Raw genomic sequence first — 26,157 nt, forward strand, 5'->3', positions numbered from 1 at the left:
CGGAAATGATGATTCTTACTCCATATAATTAAACCTAAGTTTACCAATTTACGTAAATCTGATCCGTCTTAGATCACCAACATTTAACTTTGTTTTAAAAATTATAATATTGCCAAATAAACTACTATTTAATCATAGCTTGATTTGCAATACTTTTCTAAGTCTTATATAACACTATCACTAAATATATTTTATTGCAAAAGACATCAATTTTCATTTTTGTTTTACTAAATTGCAACAAACTTATATTTTCTGAAACGTTATTCAAATTCTCATCCCAGGTATGCATCCAATTTCACTTACTCTTTATTTGTATAAATTAAAAAATTACCAAATGCAATGGATAGTTGGGGGGCTAAGAATTCACAGTGTTAGTTTTTTTTTTTCATCTAAGGTTGTCTTTCAATTTTTATTTTAGATTTTTCCTAATTTGGATAAAACCCTAACGATTTCGTTTTTCTGTCAGTATATACATGCTTATTTAGAATCAAATGACACAACTTTATATTTACAATTATATTTTGTTTCTAATAGCTTATATAAGTTTTTCTTCGTTTTCCTATAACATCGTATCGTAACATGGTCTAATCATATTCAATATAATTGAAGAAACTGTTATCGACTGGTTAATGCCAATTTAAACACTTCTAATAAGTTACAGCTACATTTATTATCTCGAATTTCAACATCAAATGTAAATTTTTTTACTTCAAATATTTCGTTAATTATTAATAATCGTTTTGACGTGTTATATACTCACACTCATAAAAGCAGTTATCCTCTTATACATAATTCTTCACCACAAATTTATATCACTATTAAAACACTTCTAACCTTAATTTATAGTTACTGCAGTATGTTCTATGTGCACATCATTTTCTTCTTCAATTTTTGCTGTTTTTTGTTCTCTGAGTTGTACATGTTACCGGTGTTCACAACTAAAATCAATTACACAGACTTGACTACAGGTATGCCGCAACTTACATCACTTTCTGCCAACACTCTACTTCTTTTTCTTATTATATTTTCTGTGTTTAAATAGCATGAACATACTAAAAACCTGTTAATTACAAACTATCCATTACAAGTTTGCATTGACTATTTTCTTCTTTTATGTCCAGTAGTTTTAAGACCCGCAGCAACGCGCGGGCACTATTGCTAGTATATAACTAAAACCCCAAAATTCAAAATTTAAATCTGCTACCGGATGCCATGTGATTTCTATAGACGATGGTCTCCTCCCCTGAATACTGTTCTACACAACATACCAATAACCAAAACATAGATTCAGAGAATATACTCATATAATTAAGTGAACTTAATCTAACTAGGACAATAATAATATAATATAACATAATCATACTCCCATCCTTAAATGACTAATTATTTATAAATTCTTTTTACAACGTTATGACTTGTGTGCTTACGTAGCCAAATCCACTAATTAATTATTGTAACTCATGATTATAAGTAACCCTACAATTATTATGGGTGCACACATGAAAGATGAACCTTTATAATGAGGGATGTATTAACCGAACTTATTCTTAAGTTGTACTTGAGATTTTTTGAGATGATTGTTGAGGAGAAATTAAAATTTTCTGCATTTTTAATATTTTTTAGATCAAACATTAATTTTTTTTAAGATTGACACCACTCTATTTATCATTGTTGAATGAATTAAATTTTGAGATTAGTGTGGTAGATATATACAAATGTCAAAATTTATACACATTCAATTGTATTACGTAAGGCGGTAAGCATAAAAGCGATAAAATTAAGGTGTCTCTATTAAAAAGCGACATATTTTTACAGGGCTTGACTCATAACATGATAGACATAAAATACAAAAAATTGATGTTACACTTTATTCTCGTTCAAAATATTATTTTTATCTTTATTTTAGATCGTGTTTGATATGTCGCATTCACCTTTGTAATCGCAAAATTATCGAAAAATGTGCATAATGTGCATCTAGTGATGTAACATTCTTGGAAGCATTTGTGTTTCTTTTTTTTTAATTTATACGTATCATGTGGTAAAAAAATTATTTTAAATATTTTTATTTAAAATTAAATCTTAATAAAAATTGATCAAACGATATAATAAATATACACAATTCCCAGATTTTCAAAATTCTTATCAAAAAATCCAAAAGGAATCCGTTGGATGTTTGACGACCGCATTAATTGTTTGTCGCTCCTGATACAGTGACAATCAGATGACATTAGGCATGACGTCATAACATAAAAATAACGAAAAAGATAGATTTTAGCCGCCACCAACCAAAATAAGAACACATGTCGAAATGGACGACATGTCGTATATAAAGTGAAGACCATCTTATTCTTTCATTCTCAAAGGTAAATATTTTTCCTTCCATGATGGGGCCTGCATATCACATATATTACAGAATGTGCCACTCCCCTTTTCCCTTTTACTTGCGGATAAAGAAAGAAGGGGAAGGAGAAACAAGCAAAACTAGACCCCAAAAACACTCTGGATTATACTGCACTAACTGCAGGTCAGGATAATCAGTGCAGCCCCGTGCGACGGAACCGAAACTGAAATTGTGTCGCCTACAATCCCCAAGTCTTGTCCCGTCCATTCTTCTATTCCCCTGCACGAACCGCTGGCCAATTTCGTCATTGGAAGTTCTTTGGCTATGTCTGCTTTTTGCCCGGTTATAGTAGCCCAGTCGCCAAACAGATTGAAAAACGCTACGTATACTTCATCTGTAATTGCAGAGTCGCAAACAGAATTAGTTGCATTTACATCGATAAAGAAAAAAGAGTTGAGGAAATCGCGGCATGACCTGGGGTTCCAGTTGCAATCCAAGAGCGAGCAACATCAGTGACGGCTTTGTTATCTGAACACGTGATCAACTTGTAAGTTGAGACTTAAAACCGTGATGGAAACATAATTTCAAGACTCGCCGAGAGCATCAATGTATGAAGAGGCACTCGCGTTTTAGTTTATTACCTTCAAAGGAATCAATTCTTGCGCAGAGGCCGGAATAACTATTCACCAAGGTTCCATTGGGGTTCAACTCCCACATCTGTTAAGATCAGATATGTCATTTCAAAAAGTTGCTCATCCGCGGGATAATGCATTGCGTGCAGCTAGTTCAGATTGAACTCTCAGCGGTGAATCTATGTATGATATCACTTCTGTATAGAATTCAAAAGATCTATGAATCGGGACTTAAGATACCTGGTTCGCATCCCATCTACAAGGTGAAAAGAAACCTCTCTTAACGTCCTTCGAAGTAACCTTTTGTTTAGGAGAAGCATGCAAGCAAAGATCCTTTCCATCACTTGCTAATAAATTGACCTTCCCCTGATATCGCTGTTTGTCCGTTATATCTTCATCTCTATATCAGCATTGAAACCAGATTAAGCAAAATCGTAACAGTGCAAGTAAACATAATAAAATTGAGAATAATGGATCAGCAAAAGATAAAGAAATATTACATTGCCAAGAGAGAATCTCTTTTGTTTAAGCAAAAAGGTGCCCGGTGTTTGCTCCTTGAGTTATCTCTCCAGCATATGTGTTCAATATCTCGGTCAAGAGCTTGAGCAGACCAACCAATTGCTTTTGCATCTGCACAGGTAGTGAGGCCGAGAGAATGTGTATTTGAAGTTTTTGAATTTGTCAGATGTCTTCTTGATTGCTTGGTGCGAACTCGATCATCTTGCTTAACGGCTGCGCTCACATTACTTGTCAAGAGTGTAAACTGCAAATGCAAGAAGTCAAGATTTATGTTGATATCATGAACAAGTCTTAGGATTTTACGAAATTACGTTTTTCATCATACCTCCCTATTATTTGAGCTAAAAGAATTTATGTCCAGCAAGGCATCATCTGTGAGCATTCTCATTAATTCATCTGTAAGTTTTCTCAAATCTCCTCCAAACATGATAGGAGACTTGGCCATAGACCACAAAGTCATCTGTGAAAACAAAAGCACAAGGTCAAAAAGATTGCTCAGTGAAAATCGAGGACTTAAAAACGAACTTGTCCATGTACGCACCTGTGTTCTTTGCTCATCTAAATTGAGATTCGACCATCTGTGTGGACCGTCATTTGTTTCTAATGTTTCAACGAGAACCATTCATCAAATATAGAACTCAAATTTCAACAGTTCGAGCTAATAAAGGGCATTTAAGAAAATCTGAAATTGCCAGAAGATAACCCTGAACCGCGTTAAAAAGATTAAATCTAGAACTATCCGGTTGAAGTTGCTCAGCGGTATTAGCATGGACAATGTTGGTCCTAGATATTAAACCGATTGTTTTGGCACTCGAAAATGTTGTATATCTAAGAATATCGAAAGGAAAATATTCATTGCCAAATTGCCATATGAATGAAAGGAGAATGCTGAGTCCAATAACCTGGTGCACTAAGCCATCCCAACGGTAGCATATCTAAGTCAGGCCATGACTTCCCCAGCATGCCTTTGGCTCCTATCATATTAGCAGCAGCAAAATCCCTGATACGGAATGTATTGTGTTCAGCACACACGAGAAACAACGAGTATGTGAATTCAATCTGAACGAAAGCCTTTTACTGAAAGACAAGTTATTCACCTGGCTACATCAAAATGGGCTAGAATATCTCCCCATGAATCCCAATCATCCCCAGTTATACGGAACATGTTGACCATCCCATTTATAGGCTTGGCCATATCAGGCGTTGCACTGGTTCCGGGAGATAGAGAATACAATATAGGCGGTTGCCCAAGTGCATGCAGTTGCTGCAGATACTGGAAAATATACATCGTTTCTTAAGTATAAGGCTATAAGCACCCACTCTCCACCACAATATTAATGAAGATACATGTGTATGTCTGCGAGAAGAGAGAGAGAGAGAGAGAGAGAGAGAGAGAGAGAGAGAGAGAGAGAGAGAAAGTTTGGGGGCAATGGGGAGGGAGAAGAATTATACCTCTGAAATATAGGTTATTTCAGGTACATCTAAGTCATCACCAAACACGCAGTCATTTTTTACTGCAAGGGGGTTAAGTAGAGAAGCAACGAAACAGAGTTAGCAAGGGATAAAGTATTCCAATCATGCGTAGGCCGTCATCCATAACTGATGCAATCTTAATACCGAACCAAGCACAGTAATTTCTATAAGTAACAGTCGGCTTACCAAAATCAACACCCCAGTCAGCATACTGGTAGTAGAGTGACCTCAAGAAGGCCTTTCCGGCATCCAACTCGACATTCACACTCATGAATCCCTTGTCCATCCATGCGCACCTCCTGTCCGGGATCCCTATATCTTTTGCAGTCCATTGTCTTCCACCCTCTTCATAAGGAGACCCCTGATATAAAAAGCTTAAGTACTAAGATCAATGCTAACACCGAATCTTTCATTTCGCCCATTAAGCCACTTATGCCTTCGAAGATAAAACAAAATCACGTAGGTGTGTGCTTCCTGATTCTTTGTTAAAGATATAATTACGTTATACGATTCATCCTCCAAACTTATGTAAAATATAATGACAAGGAAAATGAGAGTCACGGGCGATTAAGTAGCAGTACCGTTCTGACGTCCAAGATCTTGGTGTTCGCATCAAATGCCTGTGTACTTATTCCTCTCATGACATGGATCCCGAATTTCAGACCGAAGCTATGTACAAATGCTGCCACTTCAGTGAACCCTGTCCCATCTTTCGACGAAGGCCACCTATCTGGATCAGGCATCGGCCTCCCCCATTCATCGATTACATCAAATCCATAAGATTTGACATCAGCGCCAGGAACTTTCTTCCTATACCACAGGTAATCCACCACAGCATACTGCATTGGAGAGAAAAAAACAAAGAACTACATTAAAACACTCTCACACATACAAGTCCAACAACCAACAACCAAGCCTTGTGGCGTCGGCTGCATAAATCCTACGAATGAATGCAAAAAAAAAAAAAAACAAAAAAAATCAAATTCCACCAAACACCTCATATCCCTTACGAAGGAGCTTCTCTTTCATGATTTGGGCACTCTCCAGGAACTCGTCCTCCGTAATAACCCAGATAAACGAGTCATACGAGTTCCAACCCCTCGGCGGGGTGCTAGCAAGTTCTTGTGATGAAACCCTGAAATCAGTAAACATTTGCACACATAGTTTCAAATTAAATGTATCATTGCCATCTAGAAATGTCAAAAACCAAGTAGTAACTGCAGATCACAAATAATTACTACCAAAAAAAAGCACAAACTGATAGCATTTATCCAATGCAGATGTTCCCAGTTACATGAAATTTGTAGAAACCCAAAAGACAATTACTTGAGCTGAAAAATCCAAAAGACACAATCTTTTGGGTTGAAGAATTTTACAAATGCATATACATGTAATTTTTTTTTTTTTTTTTTTTTACAACGGACCTCGTCTGTACGAGGGAATTTGATAATATATATGAATACACAAATGGGCAAGTTGCAATTAACAATTCAGAAGTGGAATCTCACAGAAACAGTGAAACAAATTCTGGGTTGTCGAGTAAATGATCATGCTTATAATCAACGGTAAAAAGTGAAGAACTGGAGATGAAATGGTAAAAAGTAAAACTGGTTTTTTTTTTCACCTCTGGCTGAGAAGACCGATGAAGAAACAGAGAGAGCTGAAAAGAAACAAGGACGCGTTCATTGCTAAATGCCGACGCTTTAATCCGACTCCGACCGGACCAGAATTCAGACGACGGAATCAGACAGCCGGAAATGGAGTTAAGGATGGCAGTGAAACGTTACAGGCTTAAACCTTTGTCTTGACGCTGACATTTTATAACAACGTTTTGGTTTGGTCACGTATGGAAATCACGTAATGTTATTTAGAAAAAAATCTGGTGATTTAAAGAAGAATATTAAGGTTTCTTGTTTCTAAATTAATCTTTCGTGCAAAGACGATCATTCGATTCCATCTTTTATTGTTTTAGGATATTTCATAAGTAAATAAAGAAAGTTTTGCTAACGTTGTTCTTGGTCAGTGTCAAGTGCCAACCGACATATATTTCACGCGCCTCTTTATTTTCAAATTCTTATTGTATAACTAGGCGTAGTTGACAAAATGATTATTGAGATTGACATAACTTCTTATTTTGACCTCTAACAATGAAAATCGATAGAAATGGTCTTTAAGTTTGTCTGCCGTATATCATTTTAGTGATTCCGTGAAAAATCTGTCAATATCCTTGTTAAGTGAAGGAGTTAGTTTGACAAAAATACTTTTTAAAAGATGGTTACGTGACCGTTTGCGTGACAATTGAACAATGATATTAACAGAATTTTCACAAAATGACCAAAGCAATTTACAACAGACAAACTCACTTCTATCAATTTTCATTGTCATGTAACAAAGTGAAGAGTTATACCAATCTCAGAGACCACTTTGGCTAAAAAAAGCCTTGGTTATATATGTTTAATCGGGATACTTTGATCCAAGTCCAAAAATTTGAGCTGTTATTGGATTTAATCCAGTTTTCCTATTTTTCGAGTTTAATTAAATTTCTTGATTTGAATACTTGAATATGAAAATCTAACCACTTTCATAGAAAACAATTAAAAGAAAATATATGTGTAATCATGTATGAATCCTATATCGTAGGTTGACAAAATATATTTAACCTGTGATAAAGATATCTATGAAAATAAATAAAAATTAATCTACCCATCATCCATTAAAATAATTCAAAAAATTTCATCTTTCATACATTTACTAACCTATGATGGAGTTGAAGAAAAAATTGATAACAAATTAGGAGCAAGAAAAAGGAGAAACAATATTTAATTCTTCTATTTAACCCTAAAATTGGGACAAAGAAAAGCATATAAATAAAGGATAATATTTATCACAATTTAATAAAAAGATAATAAAAAACTTGATGTGAATAATCAGGAAATGGATCTAATCCAACTAAGTGGACTAAACCCAATAATGACTCGTAAAATCGGACTTATATTATTGCCCGGGCTTTGCCTTCCATGATGGGGCCTACATACCACAGATATTACAGCATGTGCCACTCCCTTCTCCCCTTTTGCTTGTAGAAAAAGAAAGAAGAAAGAAAAGGGAGGACAAGAAGCAAAACTACACCCAAAAAATGCACCTAACTACAGTGCAGGACAATCAGTGCAACCCCGTGTGGTATAACCGAAAATGAAATTGAGTTGCCTATTACCCCTAAGTACCGTCCCGTCCATACTTCCGATCCTTCGCAGGAACCTCTGACCAATTTTGTCATTGGAAGTTCTCTGGCCAAGTCTGCTCTTTCTGCGGTTATAGTAGCCAATTTACCGAGCAAATTGAAAAACGCTACGTATATTTCTCCTGCAATTGCAGAAATGCAAACACAATTACAATTTGACAATTGAGAAATATGCAATAGTTGCATCGACAATTGAGAAATATGCAAAACCTTTTCTTCCAGTTGCAATCCAAGAGCGGGCAACATTGTTAATGGCCTTAGCTGAACAGGTGATCAACTTGTAAGCTAAAATCATGATTTATACATAATTTCAAAACTCACTGACAGAATCAGTGCACGAAAAGGCACTCACGTTTTAATTTATTACCTTCAAAAGGATCAATTCTTGCACAGAGGCCAGAATAACTATTCACCAAGGTTCCGTTGGGGTTTAACTCCCACATCTGTTAAGATCAATTATGTCATTTCAAAAAGTCGCTCAATCACGGGACAATGCATTCCGTAGACCTTGTTTAGATTGGACTCTCAATGGTTTGTGCAAGATATCAATTCTGTATACATTAAATATATGAATCGGGACCGAGGATACCTGGTTTGCATCCCATCTACAAGGTGAAAAGAAACCTCTCTTAACGTCCTTCGAAGTAACCCTTCGTTTAGGAGAAGCATGCAAGCAGCGATCTGTTCCATCACTTGCTAATAAATTGACCTTCCCCTGATATTGATGTTTGTCTGTTATGTCTTCATCTCTATATCAGCAGTGAAGCCAAGTTTATCAAATTCCTAACAGCGCAAGTAAACATAATGAAACTGAGAAAAATGATCAGCAAAGCTAAGGAACTATTACATTGCCAAGAGCGAATCTCTCTTGTTTAAGCAAAAAGGTGCCTGATGTTTTCTCCTTGAGTTTTCCGTCCAGCAGATGTGTTCAAGATCTTGGTCAAGAGATTGAGTGGACCAACCAATTGCTTTCGCATCTGCACAGGTAGTGAGACCAAAAGCATGTGTATTTGCAGTTTTTGCATTTGTCAGATGTCTTCTTGATTGCCAGGTGTGAAACTTATCATCATTCTTAACGGCCCTCGCATTCACATTACTGGTAATGTATGAAAACTGTAAATGCAACAAAACAAGATTTTACGTTGCTACCATGAAGAATTTTTATTCTTAGGATTAAATGAGTTATTTATTCAACATACCTCCCTATTATTTGAGCTAAAAGAATCTATCTCCAGCACGACGTCATTTGTGATGATTCTCATTAATTCATCTGGAAGTTTTCTCAAATCTCCTCCAAACATGAGAGGAGACCTGGCAATAGACCACAAAGTCATCTGTGAAAATAAATGCACAAGGTTAAATTGATTGCTCAGCTAATCGGAAAGGACTTAAAAGACCCACTTGTCCTCATGCAACTACCTGTGTTCGTTGCTCCCCTGAACCGAGATTAGTCCATCTGTGAGGACCATGATTTGAACCTAATATTTTCAAAACATAAAACAGAAACTATGAGAACCACGCATCAAATATAGAACTCAAATTTAAACATTTCAAACTAATAAGGTGCATTTCAGATTTTCTAGATTTCCAGGAGATAAATAACCCTGCAATGCCTTATAATGATGATTAATTCTAGAACTATCTGGTTGAAGTTGCTCAGCCGAATTGGCATGGATAAAGTTGGTCCTAGATATTGAACTTGATTGTTTTGGCACTCAAATGCGTCACGATGACAACCCATCAGCATGAAAGCAAGCACATCAGCCAAGCGTCAATAGAGCTCAGTCATCCATCTAAGAATATTAATAGGAAAATATTCATTGCCATATAAAGGAAATAAAGATGACCTGGATCGCTAAGCCATCCCAATGGGAGCATATCTAAGTCAGGCCATGACTTCCCCAGCAAGCCTTTGGCTCCTATCATATCGGCAGCAGCAAAATCCCTGATACGAAATGTATTGTGTTCAGCACACACGAAAAACAAAGAATATGTGAATTCAATCTGAATGAAACCTTGTACTGAAAAACAAGTCATTCACCTGGTTATATCAAAATGGGCTAGAACATCTCCCCATGAATCCCAATCATCCCCAGTTATACGGTACATGTTGACCATCCCACTTATAGCCTTGGCCATATCAGGTGTTACTCTGGTTCCAGGAGATAGAGAATACAATATAGGACGCTCAAGTTGCTTCAGAATCTGGTAAAGTATGCATTATTTGTTAAGCACCCACTCTACACCACAATACCACTGAAGATACATGTGTGTGCGTGTGATAGAGAGAGAGAGAGGAGAAAGAGGGGGGGTGGATGGGAAGCCAGCCTTGCCTCTGAAATATAGGTTATTTCGGGTACATCTAAGTCTTCACCAAACACGCAGTCATTTTTCACTGCAAGGGGGTGGGTAAGAGAAGCAACCAATGATAGAGTTAGCAAGAGATAAAGCATGGACTTGGCTAATAATATCAGGGGAAGTATCCTGATGACACGACTGATGCAATCTTAACATTGAACCAAACATGGTAATTTTTGTTAATTACCAAAATCAACACCCCATTCAGCATACTGTTTATAGAGTGACCTCAAGAAGGCCTTTCCAGCGCCCAACTCGGTATTCACACTCATGAAACCATTGTGCATCCATGCGCATGTCCTCTCCTTAATCCCTATATCTTTTGCAGTCCATTTTCTTCCAGCCTCTTTGTAAGCAGTCCCCTGATAAGGAACGAGAATAAAAACTCAAGCACTGAGATCAATTGCTGATACCAAGTCTCTAATTTTCCCCCAGTACACCACTTATGTTTTTGAAGTTAAAAATGAATTACGTAAGTGTGTGCTTTCTGAATCTTTGTTAATGATAAACTACTACAATATTCGATTCATCCTCCAAACTTATGTATGATCACTACAAAAATGAGAGTCTATGTACATTTTCTGAATCTTTGTTGGTGGGATTAAGTAGTATTACCGTGTTGGTGTCCAAGATAAAGGTATTCGCATTTACTGCCTGTGTACTTATTCCTCTCATGACATGAATCCCAAATTTCAAACCGAGGCTATGTACTTTTGCTGCCACTTTAGTGAACCCCTTCCCACCTCTCGACGAAGGCCACCTAACTGGATCAGGTATAGGCCTCCCCCACTCATCAATCACATCAAACCCAAGAGAATCAACATAAGCGCCTGGAACTTTTCTCCTATACCACAGGTAATCCACCACAGCATACTGCATTGACGTGAAAAAACAAAGATACATGAAAACACTCTCACACATACAAATGAATGCGAAAAAGGAAAAAAGGAAATCGAATTCTTATTGTATTCCAGCAAACACCTCATATCCATGAGGAAGGAGCTGCTTTGCCATGATTTCGGCATTTGTGGAGAACTCTTCCTCTGAAATAGTCCAGATAAACGAGTCGTACGAGTTCCAACCTCTGGGCGGGGTGCTAGCGCGATCTTGTGATGATACCCTGAAATCAGTACACATTTGCAAACACGATTTGCATCACAAAACCAGAAACATTGAGATGATCAAACTAAAACAAAATAGTAACAGAAAATCGCCGATTTGTACCCAAAAAAAAATCTTAATAAATAATTAAAACAAAATAGTGATAACATGTATGCATCCAATTAGTTACTTGAAGTATACAGATTAATTTTCTTTTAATTGGGAGCAATTATTTGAGCTCAAAAACCCAAAAGAAACAATCTTTTGGAGTGAAGAATGCCACAGATGCAAAAATTGACAAACAAATGGGCAAGTTGCAATTAACAATTCAGAAGTGGAATCTCACAGAAACACTGAAACAAATCTGGGTTGTCGAGTAAATGATCAACAGCAAAACACCAAGTGAAGAATTGAAGATGATGAAATGGTAAAAGGTAGAAGTGGTTTTTTTTTAACCTCTGGCTGAAGAGACCGAGTAAGAGGCAGAGAAAGCTGAAGAGGAACAAGGAGACATTCATGGCTAAAAGTAAAGGCTGAAGCTTTAACTCAAATCCTGGAAATTCGATTCCGATCAGACCAGGCCGGGATTCAGGAGATGGAGATGGAATTAAACAGTGGGAAATGGAGTTAAGGATGCTTTATCCTGCTCCGTTGTCTTGGGGCTTGGAAATGACGACATGCCATTTAAACAACAAGATGAAGAAGATTAAAATGTTTTTATCTTCCAGAATTTTGTTTTCTTGTGCCTCGCTTGGCGTCGACGTGGAGGATATATTGACGTACAAGAACAGATATGATCGAGGATTCTTGGATCTTTCCCAAAAGGATTCGGTGAGGATCATCTCTCTTAATCTTGGTCATCAGCAAGTGCCAAATTCTAAGAAAAAAATTAATTGGGCTCATCAATGGATGAAAAGAAGTTCTCTTCAATAACCGATTTAAAGACTTTTATGCTTGTAATTAAAATAATTTATATTATAACTCAATATGTAAAGGTAATTTGTTCAAAACAAAAAATCAATTAAATATGAGATCGTTTGACCATTCAATTTTACCAAAAACATATAGATGAATTCGATAAATGAATTGTGAACCTATTATGTATTTAATACAATTAATTGACTAAACAACATTAGTTTTAATTGATTATTTGTCGATATAATATTTATTAGTAGTTATAATATGAACGATTCCGATCATAAGCACAAACTTATGTGAATTAGTTGCAAACTAAATTAAAGAGAAACTTCTCCTCAGGGAGTAGTGTAAACTTTCTAATAATAAAGAGCCAAATTCCGAAAATGAGATTAATTATTGAATGTTTTTTTTTTTATTAATGTCATGATCAATTAAACGGTTTAATTAAAACACAAATATGGTTATTGATCGTATTAAATGGGTTGAGGTGATCTTATTTTTTATTTTATCTCATTTCATAGCACCACTATTTTTTTTTAAGATCTTAGATTTGGATTTAAGCCAAAAAAAACAAAATATGCGCCCAAAATGGGTTTTAATAATAACGTCTTGTAACTAGGCACGAATATCTCCGTGTATTTAAAAAAAAAAAAAAAAAATCTGCATGAATTTAAGTTTTTATTTACATCTTCTATCAAATATGGATAATTTACTTCCGTCATTGAAGAATTTTCCGGCAAATAAAAGATCTAAAATGTCCATTTGAAAGCATTTTGCGTCTCCCATAAAAGATCTAAAGTTTGACCTTGATAAATTACGAGTAGTAAAATAAAAAATAGATTAAAAGTGCTAAAATAAACTAAACACCACTAGGCTGCCAGGTGCCACAATTATGGATCACAAAAATCAGCACGGAATGATTCAAGCAGCAATCACAACCTGAAAAACATCTTTCAAATTCCTATAATAATTTACACAGTTCTGATGATACAAACAAAAACTATCAGACATTCCTGACACAACCCCAAAACAGTTTGATTTTTCCTCAATTTTCTTCTATCACATAGAGCAACATTCTTTCAAACCTTTCGGGTACAAATTCACGATTTCATCTCCCAGGTATACGTTCTCTGAGCTCTTGGAGGAGATGCTCCTTTATAATCGACTGTCAAGTTTGTCAACCATATGTTCTGTTCAAGCTTTACACATGCAAGGAGTTAGAGGGTTCTCCCACAAGTCGTAGTTTGGGAAGGTCGCTTCTGGTAATCCAGTTCGTGTTTCGTGGGTGACTACTACATCGTCTGCAAAGGTGGCCCAGCCCATGTAAGGGTCCCCAAAAGACTTGGACATCAGCCCCTTGTCTGGTTTTATTGATTTTTGACGATGACCCATGTACCTGCGTGCCCCTATGATCAGCTTAGCAAAGTTTCCTCCGTGGGTCATCACGAATACATCAGACTTCAAGCACACCAGGAAGTCGAGCGCTGCCAAGCTAGTCACATGCTTCCTGAATTTATCCAACTCCGGCTTGGCTGCCAACTCTTCTTTTGTTACCTTTATGAATAGTAAAATGAGCAGATCAAAACAGTGTCCACATACATATCCCCTAATTATTCTTATTCGGAATCTCATTTTCTATATTCAACAGGTAGTCCAAGTAAGATGCTCTAAATAATGGAAAAAGGTTTAATCTTTTAGATCTAGTTGAAATTAATGAGCCGTCTTCATCAGACAAGTTCAGTCAGTAGAGCTATGGTAAACGAAATTAGAGGTGCATACCAGATTTGGGAACATGTTCCTCAGCGGCGCCATCCTGTTGTGGCCACCATAAACCTGTCCTGAAGCAACATAAATTTGAGTTTCCTTAGGATAGCCCATTGCTCGAAGAATGACGGCCACTTCCCCAGGCTCAAGGGGGCATCGCCCTTCCTTTCGCTTCTGCAGGGCTAGTTGCCATAGATGGGTACCATTCTGCATACCAAAATCACCATCAAAAGAAAAAGAAACACAATAAGACTGATATTCTTTTAAGATTCTGACTCCATAACGTCAACCTAGATATTTTATTTACCTTGTATCGTCTCGGCCATTCTTTATATCTATATTCTGCCATTAGAGCTTTCTCTTCCCTTGTGCCCACAAAATCACAGAAAGATAAGCCTACCATTCCTTTCTCAAACCTAAGATGAAGGGCCCTGCAAGTGTAGAATTGTTAGTGAAGTTAAGGTACAATTACCAGAAATCTGAATGGATTTTAAGCTCACTTTCATAGTGCCAATGTTACATACATATAAGGATTGGAACCTCCAGTGCGATTTCTCATCCTTGATGCCAACAGATCAGCCATCTCTTCTATCTCGGGAAGAAATTTAAGAGCATGATAATTCACCCTGCACCTTAGCCTGTTGATTTCTTGAGGGACATTGTCATACCTGAAACCAGAGATGTATGATATTGTTAGCTTGTTATACATTGTTGATTTCTAACAGATATAAACGCTTACATTTTTTAAAGACAAAAGAAACTTTCAGTCCTTTTCTTTCTACAAGAGTGTGCCTTGTGAGCTTTGGACAGCAGACCAGTATAAGAATTCCCCAACTTACCCGAGTCGATCAACAAAAGGTTTTAGGGCCATTATCTTCTTCTCCTTAATTCGTGGCAGAACATTGTCTATGTAAAATTGTGCAGGTGCATACTTTGGAATGTTCTTTACTGTTCGTCTAAAGAAAAAAATTCACAAATCAGTGCGAGTTGCAGAGAAAAATCCATACAAATTGGAGAGGAGGGGGGGGGAGAGAGAGAGAGAGAGAGAGAGAGAGAGAGAGAGAGAGAGAGAGCTTAACCTTATACTTGTAAATAGCTCAGCTTTGTCAGTAAACCACTCAGGAATATCACGAACAATTCGTACATCATCCTTCAGGTAATCAATGAAATGGTCAACATCAAAGATATCTTCAAACTTCCTGCAGACATTGTCATACTCAAATCAAATTGCAATAATAAGAGATCCCAAAACAATATCTTATGAAGCAATTTCAAATAGGGATATTTCCAAAAGATGTTTAAAAAGCATGAAAGCAATAAGATAACAGTTTTTCAAGATTTGTAACAGAGACCATTAACATCAAAATGGAATTTTCCTGTTGTTTAATCGCGTATATACTTATATACTGGTTTTACGACTTTACACTATTATGACAGTGTGTATAAAAATAGAGGCAAAATCTCACGTTTGGTCTTTCCAAATCTGGTCCTGCTTCAGCACAGGCAAAATAAGGGTGGCATTCATTATTTTAGCCACAGCTACTGCATTGCATATCTGCATGGAAAAGATATACATTACAGTTCACATACAAAGATAAGGCAGAATCATCCGGCTTTAACTTTCTAAATGAGTAATACAAATAAACTTACAGAACCATATCTCAAACTAATATGCAAATAAGCAATCAGAATAGTGCAAATCTCCACCATTATAATTTATGGACAACTAATGGAAAGGGTGGAACGATTGCTTTTCGTACACCATATAAAAGTAATGGAAAATACGGGGTTGAAAAAGTAGATGAGTGAACAATTTTGTGTTTGAACAAAGAAATTCAGCCAAGCTACAATGTCATATAAAAGATCAGTCAAGCTCTTATGATGACAACAACAGCAGAGAAAATGTAATGAGCTTAAAACCAATGAAAGAGTGACAAGCTAACACACAAACACAACAAAGCGACTGCATTGCCGCATCAGCAGACAAGCTGTTGCTTTAGTCAGGCATCCATCCAGGTGGACACCAAGCAGGAAAACATAATATGGTTGACGTTGTACAAGATGAACTATTACAGCTAATTAATTGTGACTAATTGGTAACAGTCTGTGGCCATCACTTAACATTACAACCAATGCTCAGGAGCTCCTGAAAAAACTCTCCATAAAATTCTAAAAATGTTTTCTTCCGTTTTCTCTAAGTTTCTCATTCACTTCATTCTCACAATGTGCAAAAATTAGGAGAAAGAAATTTTCTTGAACTGATAAATGATATGACGGAGCAAGAACGTACCGCAATTCTTTGCTGATTTAAACCACCTTCAGCGTGAATAAATATGTACCCAGTTGTTTCGTTTTCGGGTGGAAGATCTGCACAATGCCAGAAAGATTCTAAATTTAGAACGGTAGAACTAGACATAGTATTAAAGAAGATCACAGATCCAGTGCATCAAGTTAACAACAAAACAAGAGCTCAGCTCACCTGAAATCCCACCAAGGCGGCGCTCGGCACAGGGCTTCCAAGATGTGGTTGCTGAATACGGATTCTCCCACAGCGAAGGCGATTCCTTGACCTAGAAATGTAAATTTAAGTTCAACAATCTCACAATTACATCACAGAAATTCCAACATTGACCAAGCAAACAGCTTTCCCCAACTTACATGAGGGCAGTGAAGAGTAATGCCATCTTTTTTACACAAGTAAGGAGCATTCTGCAACACAAAGCCAAACAAACCAATTCAAAAACATCGAATTGCACAGCTCTAAGCAAGATTATCCTATCCCAATTGCCAAACACCAGAAATCCGAACAGGAAAAAGCACAAACAAGCCATACCACTCGTTTCACGATCGCCAGAATCGAGACCAGGCCGAAGATTGCGACAGCGATGACGATGAAGAGTGAGATCCTGGAGCTGTTGGGGTCATCGGAAAGGGAGGGGCAGATGGATTGGAAATGGGAGAGGAGGGGACGGTCGCGATCCTTGAAGGGGGGGCGACCGCGGCCGTCGTCGTCGTCTTGGGGCTCAGTGTCGGAGATGAGAGGGGAGGAGTCCTCGTCGCGCTTCATTGGAGAAGAAGTGGCTCGAGCCCCCATCGAGATGGAGTGCCTGAGCTCCGCCATGGCTCGTTTCGGACTGTAAGTCATGTTTTTTTTTGAGGTTTTACTGGCTTCTGGTTTGTTAAATGTGGAGTGGGGTAAAGCCAAAGCCGATGTGGCTTATTTTATTTTTAGAGGAAATTGGAGCAATGTGGCTTAATTTTAACCTTATTAGTGTAATGATGCTTTAATTAAAATCTGTAATTCATTCGTCAAAATATGCAATCATTTTCCTTATTTTTGTTAAAGTTTTCGTCAAAATGAGTTATATGTCACTCATGTGTGGCATCAAGAGCAAATATGAAAAATTAAATAAGAAAAATTGTAATATTAGTCTCACAACTTTAACTTAATTGACTTTTTAACTCAACTGGAACAACAATTTCTCAAACTTCATTGTATCAATGATCATTCCAACCTGACTTATTTTGACAGAATTCTGATAGAGCTAATGAAAAAGATCATAGCTGCATATTTCAAAAAGTTAAAAGATCAATAGTCATAAATTTTTAATTAAAAAACTAGTTAAAATTAAATAACCATTTCTACAATTTTTTTCTTATTTTTATTTATGCGCAATGTAAATGACATTTTCGGACATTTAGACTAACTCCAGAGATAAGTCTCAAAATTTGCTCTGTTCCCGTCGAAAACACGCAGAGACGGAGCCGAGGAGCTCGGCACTCTACAAGCACACCAGTGACCGCCACATGGCGGCCACTCGAGGCCTCCCGTCTTCCTTCCAAAACCCTGCCTTCCCAGCCGCGCCCAAATGTCCCATTCCTTCCTCCGCCGCTTTCCATATCAAAGCCTCCACCTTTACGAAGAAGAAGCAGTGCAGCAGCAACATCATCAGGTGCGACATCAAGAGCTTCGGCCACCCGCACAACCTGACCATCGAGCGGGACTCTCCGGTTCACGTCTTCCGCGATGCTTCCGAAGCCCAATTGTCAATGGCATCCGATTCGGCAGGGAAGAAGGCGAAGAAGGTCTGCCTTTTCTACTGCGCCGAGACCAAAGCCCTCGCCCAGAACGTCGCCGCCCAGTCGGACTCCATCGTGCTCCGCAGTATAACGTGGAGGTGAGAGCTCCGACTGCAAGCGTGGCAATTGGGCATTTTGCCTCCAAGAATTTAACTTTCGTTTGCGGGATTTGTTTCTGTTGCTTCAATTTTGTAAATTTTGGATTCTTTTAGGAAATTTGACGATGGGTTCCCCAACATTTTCATACCCAATGCTCATGGAATTCGAGGGCATCATGTGGCGTTTCTAGCCTCGTTTAGCTCCCCGTCGGTCATTTTCGAGCAGTTATCTGTGATTTATGCATTGCCCAAGTTGTTCATCTCCTCATTCACTCTGGTGCTTCCATTTTTTCCGACGGGCACTTCAGAGCGTATGGAGGACGAGGGAGATGTCGCCACTGCTTTCACGCTCGCCAGGGCATTGTCGAACATTCCCATTTCGATGGGAGGGCCTACTAGTTTAGTCATCTATGATATCCATGCCTTGCAGGTTTTTCTATACCACATTTAGCATACAAAATTGCCTTCTCTTGGTAATGAGCAATGTGCAATGATTTCTGACCGTGTTGTTTTGATTGTTTGTTGCGTGTTTAGGAGCGGTTTTACTTTGGAGATAATGTCTTACCGTGCTTTGAGAGCGGGATCCCTTTGCTCAAAAATAGGCTTCAGCAGCTCCCTGATTCCGACAATGTAAACTGTGTTTCTCCTCCCCATCTGTTGAGTCATAGAAAATCATAGACGGCGACAAGGAGTAATTATTCAAAACAATTCTTATTTCTAACATTGTTTGATGAATTTCTTCACATTTCAGATATCCATTGCTTTTCCTGATGATGGTGCATGGAAACGATTTCATAAGCAGCTGCATCATTTCCCAACAGTATGTTATGCTTTCCTTTTCCTAATAACAAGGAGGATATATTTCCTGTGCGCGTGTCTGTATGTTTAGTTGAAGCATAAATATGATAATTGTCTTATTTTCGTCGCGTTTATTCTGGTTATTATGACTTAAGGTATCTGATCATTGATGCATGTGCAATACACCTTATAGTTATTCATCTGAAAGCTTATAGTCTTGTGTACAAGGCACAGCTAAACAGTGTTCGTTCAACTACTGTTGTGCCATCTCCTTGGCTGAGATTTTCATGGGCCTTACATTTTCTGCAAGACGGCTTGCTTTAATTATGTGTCTCGCCGACTGCCTAACCTTCAAAAACTTGAATGCAGATTGTCTGTGCTAAAGTTCGGGAAGGTGACCAACGAATCGTGCGTATTAAAGAGGGAGATCCTAGAGGACGACATGTTGTGATTGTTGATGATTTGGTTCAATCTGGTGGTACCTTGATCGAATGCCAGGTATCCGGATCCTGAGCAAACTTCTTACTTACTGCCTCATAAAGAAAGAGTTGTTCCATTTGTTCACAAGTTAATCTGAAATTCCATATTACGTTCTCATCTTGTTTTAGAAAGTTTTAGCCGCCCATGGAGCAGCAAAAATCAGTGCTTATGTAACACACGGGATCTTTCCTAATCGATCATGGGAACGCTTTCAAAGTGATTACGGAGGTATTACATGCTCTACTTACCACCATATGATGCTAACTTGCTTGAGACTCTCCAAGTACAATTTCTAATTCCCTTGTGCATTCCTTCCTTCTTTTCCCAACCAGGGCACCCCGAGCATGGGCTGACCTACTTCTGGATTACGGACTCGTGTCCGCTGACAGTGAAAGATGTGAAGAACAATCCACCATTTGAAGTTCTTAGCCTTGCTGGGTCCATAGCGACTACTCTTCAAATGTAAGAGTAACTTAGAAGCACTAGTTAGAAGGTGCCTTCTCTTTGGTTTTTGTTATGTTTTTGCCCTACCCTTTCCTCCTATGACGGGGTTGAATCAGGCATAGAGAACATTAAAGCACTTGAGAATCCGGATGCGGCGAAGAAAATTTCACCTTTTTAGCAGATATGATAGCCAACTTTGGAACTTCTATAACGATAAATTAGTTCAGTCCGTCAGCCATAATGTAGCTCTAGGAATAGAGCAAGAACGAATAACTGTTTATAACGACAAAGTGGTTCTAGGCTTCTAGCATATACTTTCTTAAATTATGGATTTTCGTAGTGTAATTCAACGATCAGAACCATTCAGTTTTTAAGCTCTTTCAAGGATTATTCAGGCTAAATTTGCCTAAATCAATATTTTGTTGATTATCTACATTTTCATTTCAACTTTATCTAGAGAATTGTACCTTTATGGTCGTTTTAAATGACGCATTAGTTTTGGATTTGGATGATTTTTTGCAGGATGGCCCATGAATGAAGACCTGAAGACCTAAATATAGACGTTGCGCTGGTTTAAATCCATCATGGGATTAGCTTGACCATAACTTGAGAAGCCACGGGCATCCTTATTATAGAAAGCGTGTATATGCATACATAATACTTATGTCATATATTTATAGGCAAAACAAACAAAAACTTCCGATATTTATTTAACTCTCTTACAAATGCTGGTTCGTTCTGTGCTTACAAGTAAAAATTAATAGAAAAACAAATGAAAAAAACTTAAAAACTTTGAGTTTTAATGATAAAGACAAAATAAAAGGTAAAGTAAATAGTACCAGGATTGATTTTTTAATGTAAAAATGTGATTTTTCGTTAAAATGAACAGTACTGGAAGTTTTTTGTTAAAGTATCCAAAATTAATTAGTAATTACTCAAATTAATTAATAAAAATGATTTTTTTTTATTTTTTTTTATTTTTTTATTTTTAAGTAGACAATAGCGTTAATAGGTTAAACACTTCATTCTTTGCCTAAAAAGTGCAGATCTGATGTACCTAACAGACTGAACCCATCAGGCCAGCTCCCAAATCTCCACTTCTGCAAGTCCAAATTCAAACCGCGTAACCACCTCCTACGAGATACTGACGACATGTGTATCACAACTCATGTATAACATATAACATTCGGTTTCAAGTTTCAAGCGGATGCATGATAAGTTGATAACCAAGTGATGAAAGCGAAAAATGAGCACTAGTACCTGTAGTTTGAGCAAAACTAAAACACATCCCTCATCTGCTCCTCTATCGCAATATCTACATATTGAAGACTAATTCTGGGCCTATATCACACTTCGTTAGATACTTTTATGTAATTCAAGAGCTTTTTTAGAGCCTTTCCACTGTCAATTGCCTCTCTGGCTCTATCCAGGGCAGAGGTTATGTCTTCTGCACCATCACATCCAAGTAAGTGATCAATCATTCCAGCATTCAACACTATTCGATCATAAGCTGGTCCCCTTTGACCGCGGAGTGCTGTTAACCCCAACTCTATATTCTTCACGACCTAAACTCGCAGGAAAAGTAATTATTTATCACAAATTGCTGGCTTGTAGAAAATGAATGCAAAAACCTGTGTGCGCGCACGCACTTGTGTGTGAGTGAGAGAGAGTGCATGCCGCAAGATGGAAAGGGACTCTACCGATCTATCAGTTCTTGGAGTGTCAGTGGGTTCAAAACCATAGTCTACAGCATTAACCTCTAGACTGAAGCTCTGACGTGAAACACCTGCAAACCAAACTTTCAAGAGTCAGTCCCTCTGATAGGATATTTGATGCAAGAATCTCAACATTTGAGGCAGCTACATAAACAACACAGATCTTTGAAACTAGTGGTTGAGAAAATACAGAAAATAACATAAGGACTTAAAGAACAAACCATCAACTTCACAAGAGGATGCAAAACTTGTTGAACGAAACCCTGAACAGTAGTTTACAGGAAGTCCTTTTGATGAATGTACTGAACGCAATCTCGTTGTCATCGAGAGAGCTCCTTCCTCACCCTTCAGTAATAGTAAAGTTAGACGGTAGTAGTTTATTTGAGTTACTCGGTTGATTAAAAAATAGTTGAGCTAGACTTATAAACTCTTATGTCTAAGATTTCAAAAGGGTTGATTAAAAAGTATTAAACACTGTACTATTTGAAGCACCATCCTCTTAAACTGCATAATAGCAAAGTACCAACCTTCACCACCAAGCCAGCATTGACACCTCTTCTTTTCATAAGCATTAAGAGTGGCTCCTCAAAACCTTCATGATAAAACCCGGCAACAATTGCTTCCTTCCCCCGGGCCTGTTGAGAAAGCAACAGATATTTCATATCTCTGTATGGTGCATCCCAAATTTGTATAATGATGCTAGGGTACTTATCGCTTCAATCAATATTTTGATTGGAGGTATTGCATGAGATAATTATGTTATTTGTTGATGCCTACTAATTTTTCAGAATTTAAAGTAGATAAATGAATTGCATGGTAGGTAAACAAGTATTCTGCATACGTACTATTTTGTGTAGATTCTAAATTTTACACACAGATTTGTCTGCATAAAAATGCCAGTCAAGGTTTCAATGTGATATTTTATTTTTCAGGGAATAGAAATAATAAACCATACTAACAAGTTATCAAAAGAAAACATTGATGTTGCTTACCTTCACAAATTGCTGAACCTTTTCAGTTGTCGCCAGTGGGGGACGTTTCTTAATATGCTCTCTCAACCTAACTAATGAATATCTGCAGAAGTCAAAAAAATGTAGCTATTATCAATATCATCCCGATTAGAGTACATACTAAGCTGAGCATGCCAAAATGTTGGCTAGAGATTCACACAGAGAAGGGCGGGCTTCGCGTTGACTTATATAGGCAAAACCAATGTCTTCATCCTGAAATAACGGAATAAAGAATTAAACCACTACCCGAAAGACATAAAAACAAAGGAATGAGTAACCACAGATACCTCAAGAAGTACTTTTGCTTGCGACGGGGTTACACTCGTATTTGCCCCCATAAACTTAAGCATCTGTTCTTCAGTAACACCTCCCTAAAAAAACCAAAAGCATCAGTACTCCGGCTTTATTAGTTTCCGTTATCAGTCAATTAGTTGAGCGGGGATGAAATCTCACCTTAGGCGGCATCCAATCCAAGCCGTGAAGCAAGCAAGATTCCGAATAGCAAGATCGAACCGCAGCAACAAACAATGTGCTTCTAAAGAAACGCGTGTTGCCATCGTAAGGTTCCCCATAGTGGGTAAGTGATTTAACATCAGCAATTGGAGTATCACCTAATTAATCAACCATTAAGCAAATAATTCATCCTCTGAAGAAAAAATTAAGAGAAACTAATTGGGATAATTAGTTAGACTAGAGCTTACCGAGTTCATCATCAAATGCAAGGCAGTAAGCTTTCAGCTCACGGTCCGTTTCTCTGTTCATCCGCTGACCAATCAACAATGCCGAAAGCAACGCTTCACTCACACTATCAGACGACGTTGCATCATCCATTGATTTCAACGGAAGAACGTCTCGCAGTACGCCTTGGACTTCTTCGAATCCGAGGTGGCCGCCGGCGAGGACCTCTCGGAGGGCGCCGACCAATCTCATATCGCTCGCGCCGTTCCCGACGAAATGGGGTCCGATTGAGCTTCCCGCGCCCATCAACGACCCCTCTGGATCGGCAATGAACACCACGTCCGCCGGAAGAGCCCGAACCAGAAGCGGCCAGAACTGGTTCATCGCGCGGGTCTCGCCCTCGCTCCACTGCGTCGCCTCCGGAAAAGCGTTGGCGCGAATAGACATTGCCGCGAAAAATGCACCGAGCTGCGACTTCGACACCGGCTCCTCATCCTTCAGCACGCCCTTAACCGATCTGTAAATGGTGTCGAGCACCTTGAAGGCCTGATCCTCGCTGAGAGGTTTGGTCTGTGTGGGGCCCGTGCAAACCCTAGTCTGAGCTTCCAGCACCGTCTGATTCGGCTTCGGAATATCGAAGCACCGATACGAAGACGAAATCGTCGGGTTTCCGGTTTCGGATTCCGGTGTGTTTGATTTTTTGACGGTGACGGATTCCAACACGGCTTTGGTGGTTAAGGTTAGTTTTCTTCCGGTACGGCGGCGGGCGGTATATGCGGGGAGGTTGAGGAGTGTTTGGGTAAGAGAGTGAGTGAGGCTGCGATGCTTGGCGGTGGTGGAAGTGGTGGAGATGGAGGTGAAAAGAGAAGGTTCTGGATTGAGAAGAGATTTCATGGTTCGCTTTTCTTCGCGAGTTTTCTTCTTCCTACAGCTGGTGCTGCTTCGAGAAGAACGCAAAACTGGAGATAGCAGCGCCCACACTAAACCTTTTGTTTATTATTTTAAAACTTAAACGTTCGAACGTGGTTTTTATTTTTAAGAAATGCTAAAAACTTAAAAAATAAACGAGTTTTAACGAAAAGTTTGCAATATTGTTCACTTTTAACGAAAAATTATATTTTTACATTAAAAGGTCAATGTACCATTCACTTTACCCTTTATTTTGTTCTTATCGTTAAAACTTAAAGTTTTCAAGTCATTTTCATTATTTTTCCTATAAAATAATGATAGGAAGATTAAATTTATTATGATGTGTCAGTAATAAAAATAATCACATTTATTAACATTTAAGTAATAAACCAATCACCAACTTTCATATCATTTAGTTTTCAAAACTTTGTCTTCAAATTTAATCTTCCTAACATTACCCAAACTAAAAAAATATGACTCTCTGTCACTTTTTCCTCTTTTTTCTTTTTTGGTATAATGTGGTTACTGTAATCGACGTTAAATTATGAAGTGGGAGAGAGTCCATGGAGAGTAAGAGAGTTTCCTTAACATATTTCTGTTATTTTTATTTTTTAATACTAAAGTGTGCAATAATTGGGTTAAGTCACACAATAGTTCAAAAATAATAAGTTGGTTTGAATTTGTTTCGACAAAAATAAAACTTAAGAATGTGTCAATAATAATAATATGTTTTGAATTCGTTTTCGACGAAAATAAAACTTAAGAACTACCACTTAAAGGAAAAAATAAAATTACCAAACTGTAGTATTAGGTGACCAAAAAATCACTTTCAAGATGTATAATTTGGTGTGTTCATCATAATAGATAGATTTTATACTATCACAGAGTAAAAATAGCATAGTAGGCAAAAATAATTAAATCAAATCAATTGTGATTTAATTTAATTTAATTTGGTCTAAGTTTACACATTTTATTGAAGAAGTTGAATCATATCCAACGCTAGGAATTAGTTCAATAATTTTGAATTTTTATTGAATCGAAAGTGTTTATTACGTTGGTACCCTAGTGTTGCGATACGATGATGTCGAAAGCATCGATGGCGACGGCGACGGCAAATTCGATGAGAAGATGTTGCATATCAAATGGAGATGAAAGACGAGTAGGTATGACAGCGACCGCGTGATGCATATCAAATGAAATAGAAGCAGGTGGAGAGGAAAACATGATAAGACGAAAGTAGGTGAAGGATGTATAGAGAAACAGCCAAGAGAAAATAGGAATTTAGGATTTAGGGGTCATGTTAGGCCATCTTCAACCAAAGGGTTAAGAAGATCAGATGGTCGAAAATAGTTCGAAAATCGTTTCCAACTAAAGGCTAGGCCAGAGGGCTCGTGGACTCCATGAAATCTGAAAGGGCCAAAGGGCCAGAGGCTGACCCAATCCAGCCAACTAGCCAACCTCGGGCTTGGCCAAAAATTATAGCATTCCTGTCTGATATAACTGATAGGTTAAATATATTCTTGTCGGTTATATCCAACAAGAATTCTAAGCCAAATTTCAAATGCAACGGCTAGCTGACGTCAGTTAGCCGTTATTTT

At 37.8% G+C, this 26,157-nt stretch overlaps 5 protein-coding genes across 8 annotated transcripts; 1 reads left to right on the top strand and 4 right to left on the bottom strand.

Moving 5' to 3' along the window:
• Nucleotides 1–2,324: 2,324 nt before the first annotated feature.
• LOC137735889 (uncharacterized) lies at nucleotides 2,325–6,658 on the bottom strand. The gene is made up of 14 exons (XM_068475242.1): nucleotides 6,590–6,658; nucleotides 5,962–6,100; nucleotides 5,547–5,804; nucleotides 5,152–5,326; nucleotides 4,945–5,006; nucleotides 4,590–4,765; nucleotides 4,395–4,492; nucleotides 4,034–4,092; nucleotides 3,818–3,952; nucleotides 3,474–3,736; nucleotides 3,214–3,373; nucleotides 2,983–3,058; nucleotides 2,816–2,869; nucleotides 2,325–2,735 (listed from the first exon to the last, which is right to left on the bottom strand). The coding sequence occupies exons 1-14, from the start codon at nucleotides 6,649–6,651 to the stop codon at nucleotides 2,515–2,517; spliced, it is 1,938 nt and encodes a 645-aa protein (XP_068331343.1). The 5' UTR covers nucleotides 6,652–6,658; the 3' UTR covers nucleotides 2,325–2,514.
• Nucleotides 6,659–7,809: 1,151 nt separating this feature from the next.
• Nucleotides 7,810–12,438, bottom strand: LOC137737108 (probable alpha-galactosidase D). 2 transcript variants are annotated; one of them, XM_068476483.1, is made up of 14 exons: nucleotides 12,122–12,438; nucleotides 11,546–11,684; nucleotides 11,180–11,437; nucleotides 10,752–10,926; nucleotides 10,540–10,601; nucleotides 10,248–10,411; nucleotides 10,054–10,151; nucleotides 9,626–9,684; nucleotides 9,406–9,540; nucleotides 9,054–9,319; nucleotides 8,796–8,955; nucleotides 8,559–8,649; nucleotides 8,417–8,467; nucleotides 7,810–8,328 (listed from the first exon to the last, which is right to left on the bottom strand). In XM_068476483.1, exons 1-14 carry the CDS (start codon nucleotides 12,181–12,183, stop codon nucleotides 8,108–8,110), a joined length of 1,941 nt encoding a protein of 646 aa, XP_068332584.1. In that variant the 5' UTR covers nucleotides 12,184–12,438; the 3' UTR covers nucleotides 7,810–8,107. The 2 variants fall into 2 exon arrangements, with proteins under 2 accessions (XP_068332584.1, XP_068332585.1); XM_068476484.1 differs by having other exon boundaries at nucleotides 8,574–8,649; nucleotides 12,122–12,436.
• Nucleotides 12,439–13,489: 1,051 nt separating this feature from the next.
• On the bottom strand, nucleotides 13,490–17,526 carry LOC137737435 (protein PECTIC ARABINOGALACTAN SYNTHESIS-RELATED-like). The gene is made up of 11 exons (XM_068476899.1): nucleotides 17,181–17,526; nucleotides 17,006–17,056; nucleotides 16,827–16,917; nucleotides 16,638–16,714; nucleotides 15,814–15,902; nucleotides 15,427–15,546; nucleotides 15,187–15,303; nucleotides 14,872–15,015; nucleotides 14,655–14,778; nucleotides 14,363–14,554; nucleotides 13,490–14,137 (listed from the first exon to the last, which is right to left on the bottom strand). The coding sequence occupies exons 1-11, from the start codon at nucleotides 17,490–17,492 to the stop codon at nucleotides 13,778–13,780; spliced, it is 1,677 nt and encodes a 558-aa protein (XP_068333000.1). The 5' UTR covers nucleotides 17,493–17,526; the 3' UTR covers nucleotides 13,490–13,777.
• Nucleotides 17,527–18,067: 541 nt separating this feature from the next.
• Nucleotides 18,068–20,956, top strand: LOC137736865 (ribose-phosphate pyrophosphokinase 4-like). Its single transcript, XM_068476168.1, has 8 exons — nucleotides 18,068–18,525; nucleotides 18,640–18,955; nucleotides 19,060–19,155; nucleotides 19,277–19,345; nucleotides 19,693–19,821; nucleotides 19,932–20,031; nucleotides 20,136–20,265; nucleotides 20,770–20,956. Exons 1-8 carry the CDS (start codon nucleotides 18,155–18,157, stop codon nucleotides 20,783–20,785), a joined length of 1,227 nt encoding a protein of 408 aa, XP_068332269.1. The 5' UTR covers nucleotides 18,068–18,154; the 3' UTR covers nucleotides 20,786–20,956.
• Nucleotides 20,957–21,242: 286 nt separating this feature from the next.
• Nucleotides 21,243–24,623, bottom strand: LOC137736864 (uncharacterized). Of its 3 annotated transcripts, none has more exons than XR_011068808.1 (10): nucleotides 23,674–24,623; nucleotides 23,426–23,583; nucleotides 23,260–23,343; nucleotides 23,133–23,185; nucleotides 22,955–23,036; nucleotides 22,490–22,597; nucleotides 22,184–22,307; nucleotides 21,948–22,033; nucleotides 21,508–21,812; nucleotides 21,243–21,381 (listed from the first exon to the last, which is right to left on the bottom strand). XR_011068808.1 is itself a non-coding variant. In XM_068476167.1 (9 exons), the coding sequence occupies exons 1-9, from the start codon at nucleotides 24,542–24,544 to the stop codon at nucleotides 21,594–21,596; spliced, it is 1,785 nt and encodes a 594-aa protein (XP_068332268.1). In that variant the 5' UTR covers nucleotides 24,545–24,623; the 3' UTR covers nucleotides 21,292–21,593. The 3 variants fall into 3 exon arrangements, 1 of the variants encoding a protein (XP_068332268.1); XR_011068807.1 differs by having other exon boundaries at nucleotides 21,268–21,391; XM_068476167.1 differs by having other exon boundaries at nucleotides 21,292–21,812.
• Between the last annotated feature and the right edge of the window lie 1,534 nt (nucleotides 24,624–26,157).

Source organism: Pyrus communis, chromosome 6, assembly GCF_963583255.1.
Source record: "Pyrus communis chromosome 6, drPyrComm1.1, whole genome shotgun sequence".
In the NCBI taxonomy this organism is placed as follows: domain Eukaryota; kingdom Viridiplantae; phylum Streptophyta; class Magnoliopsida; order Rosales; family Rosaceae; genus Pyrus; species Pyrus communis.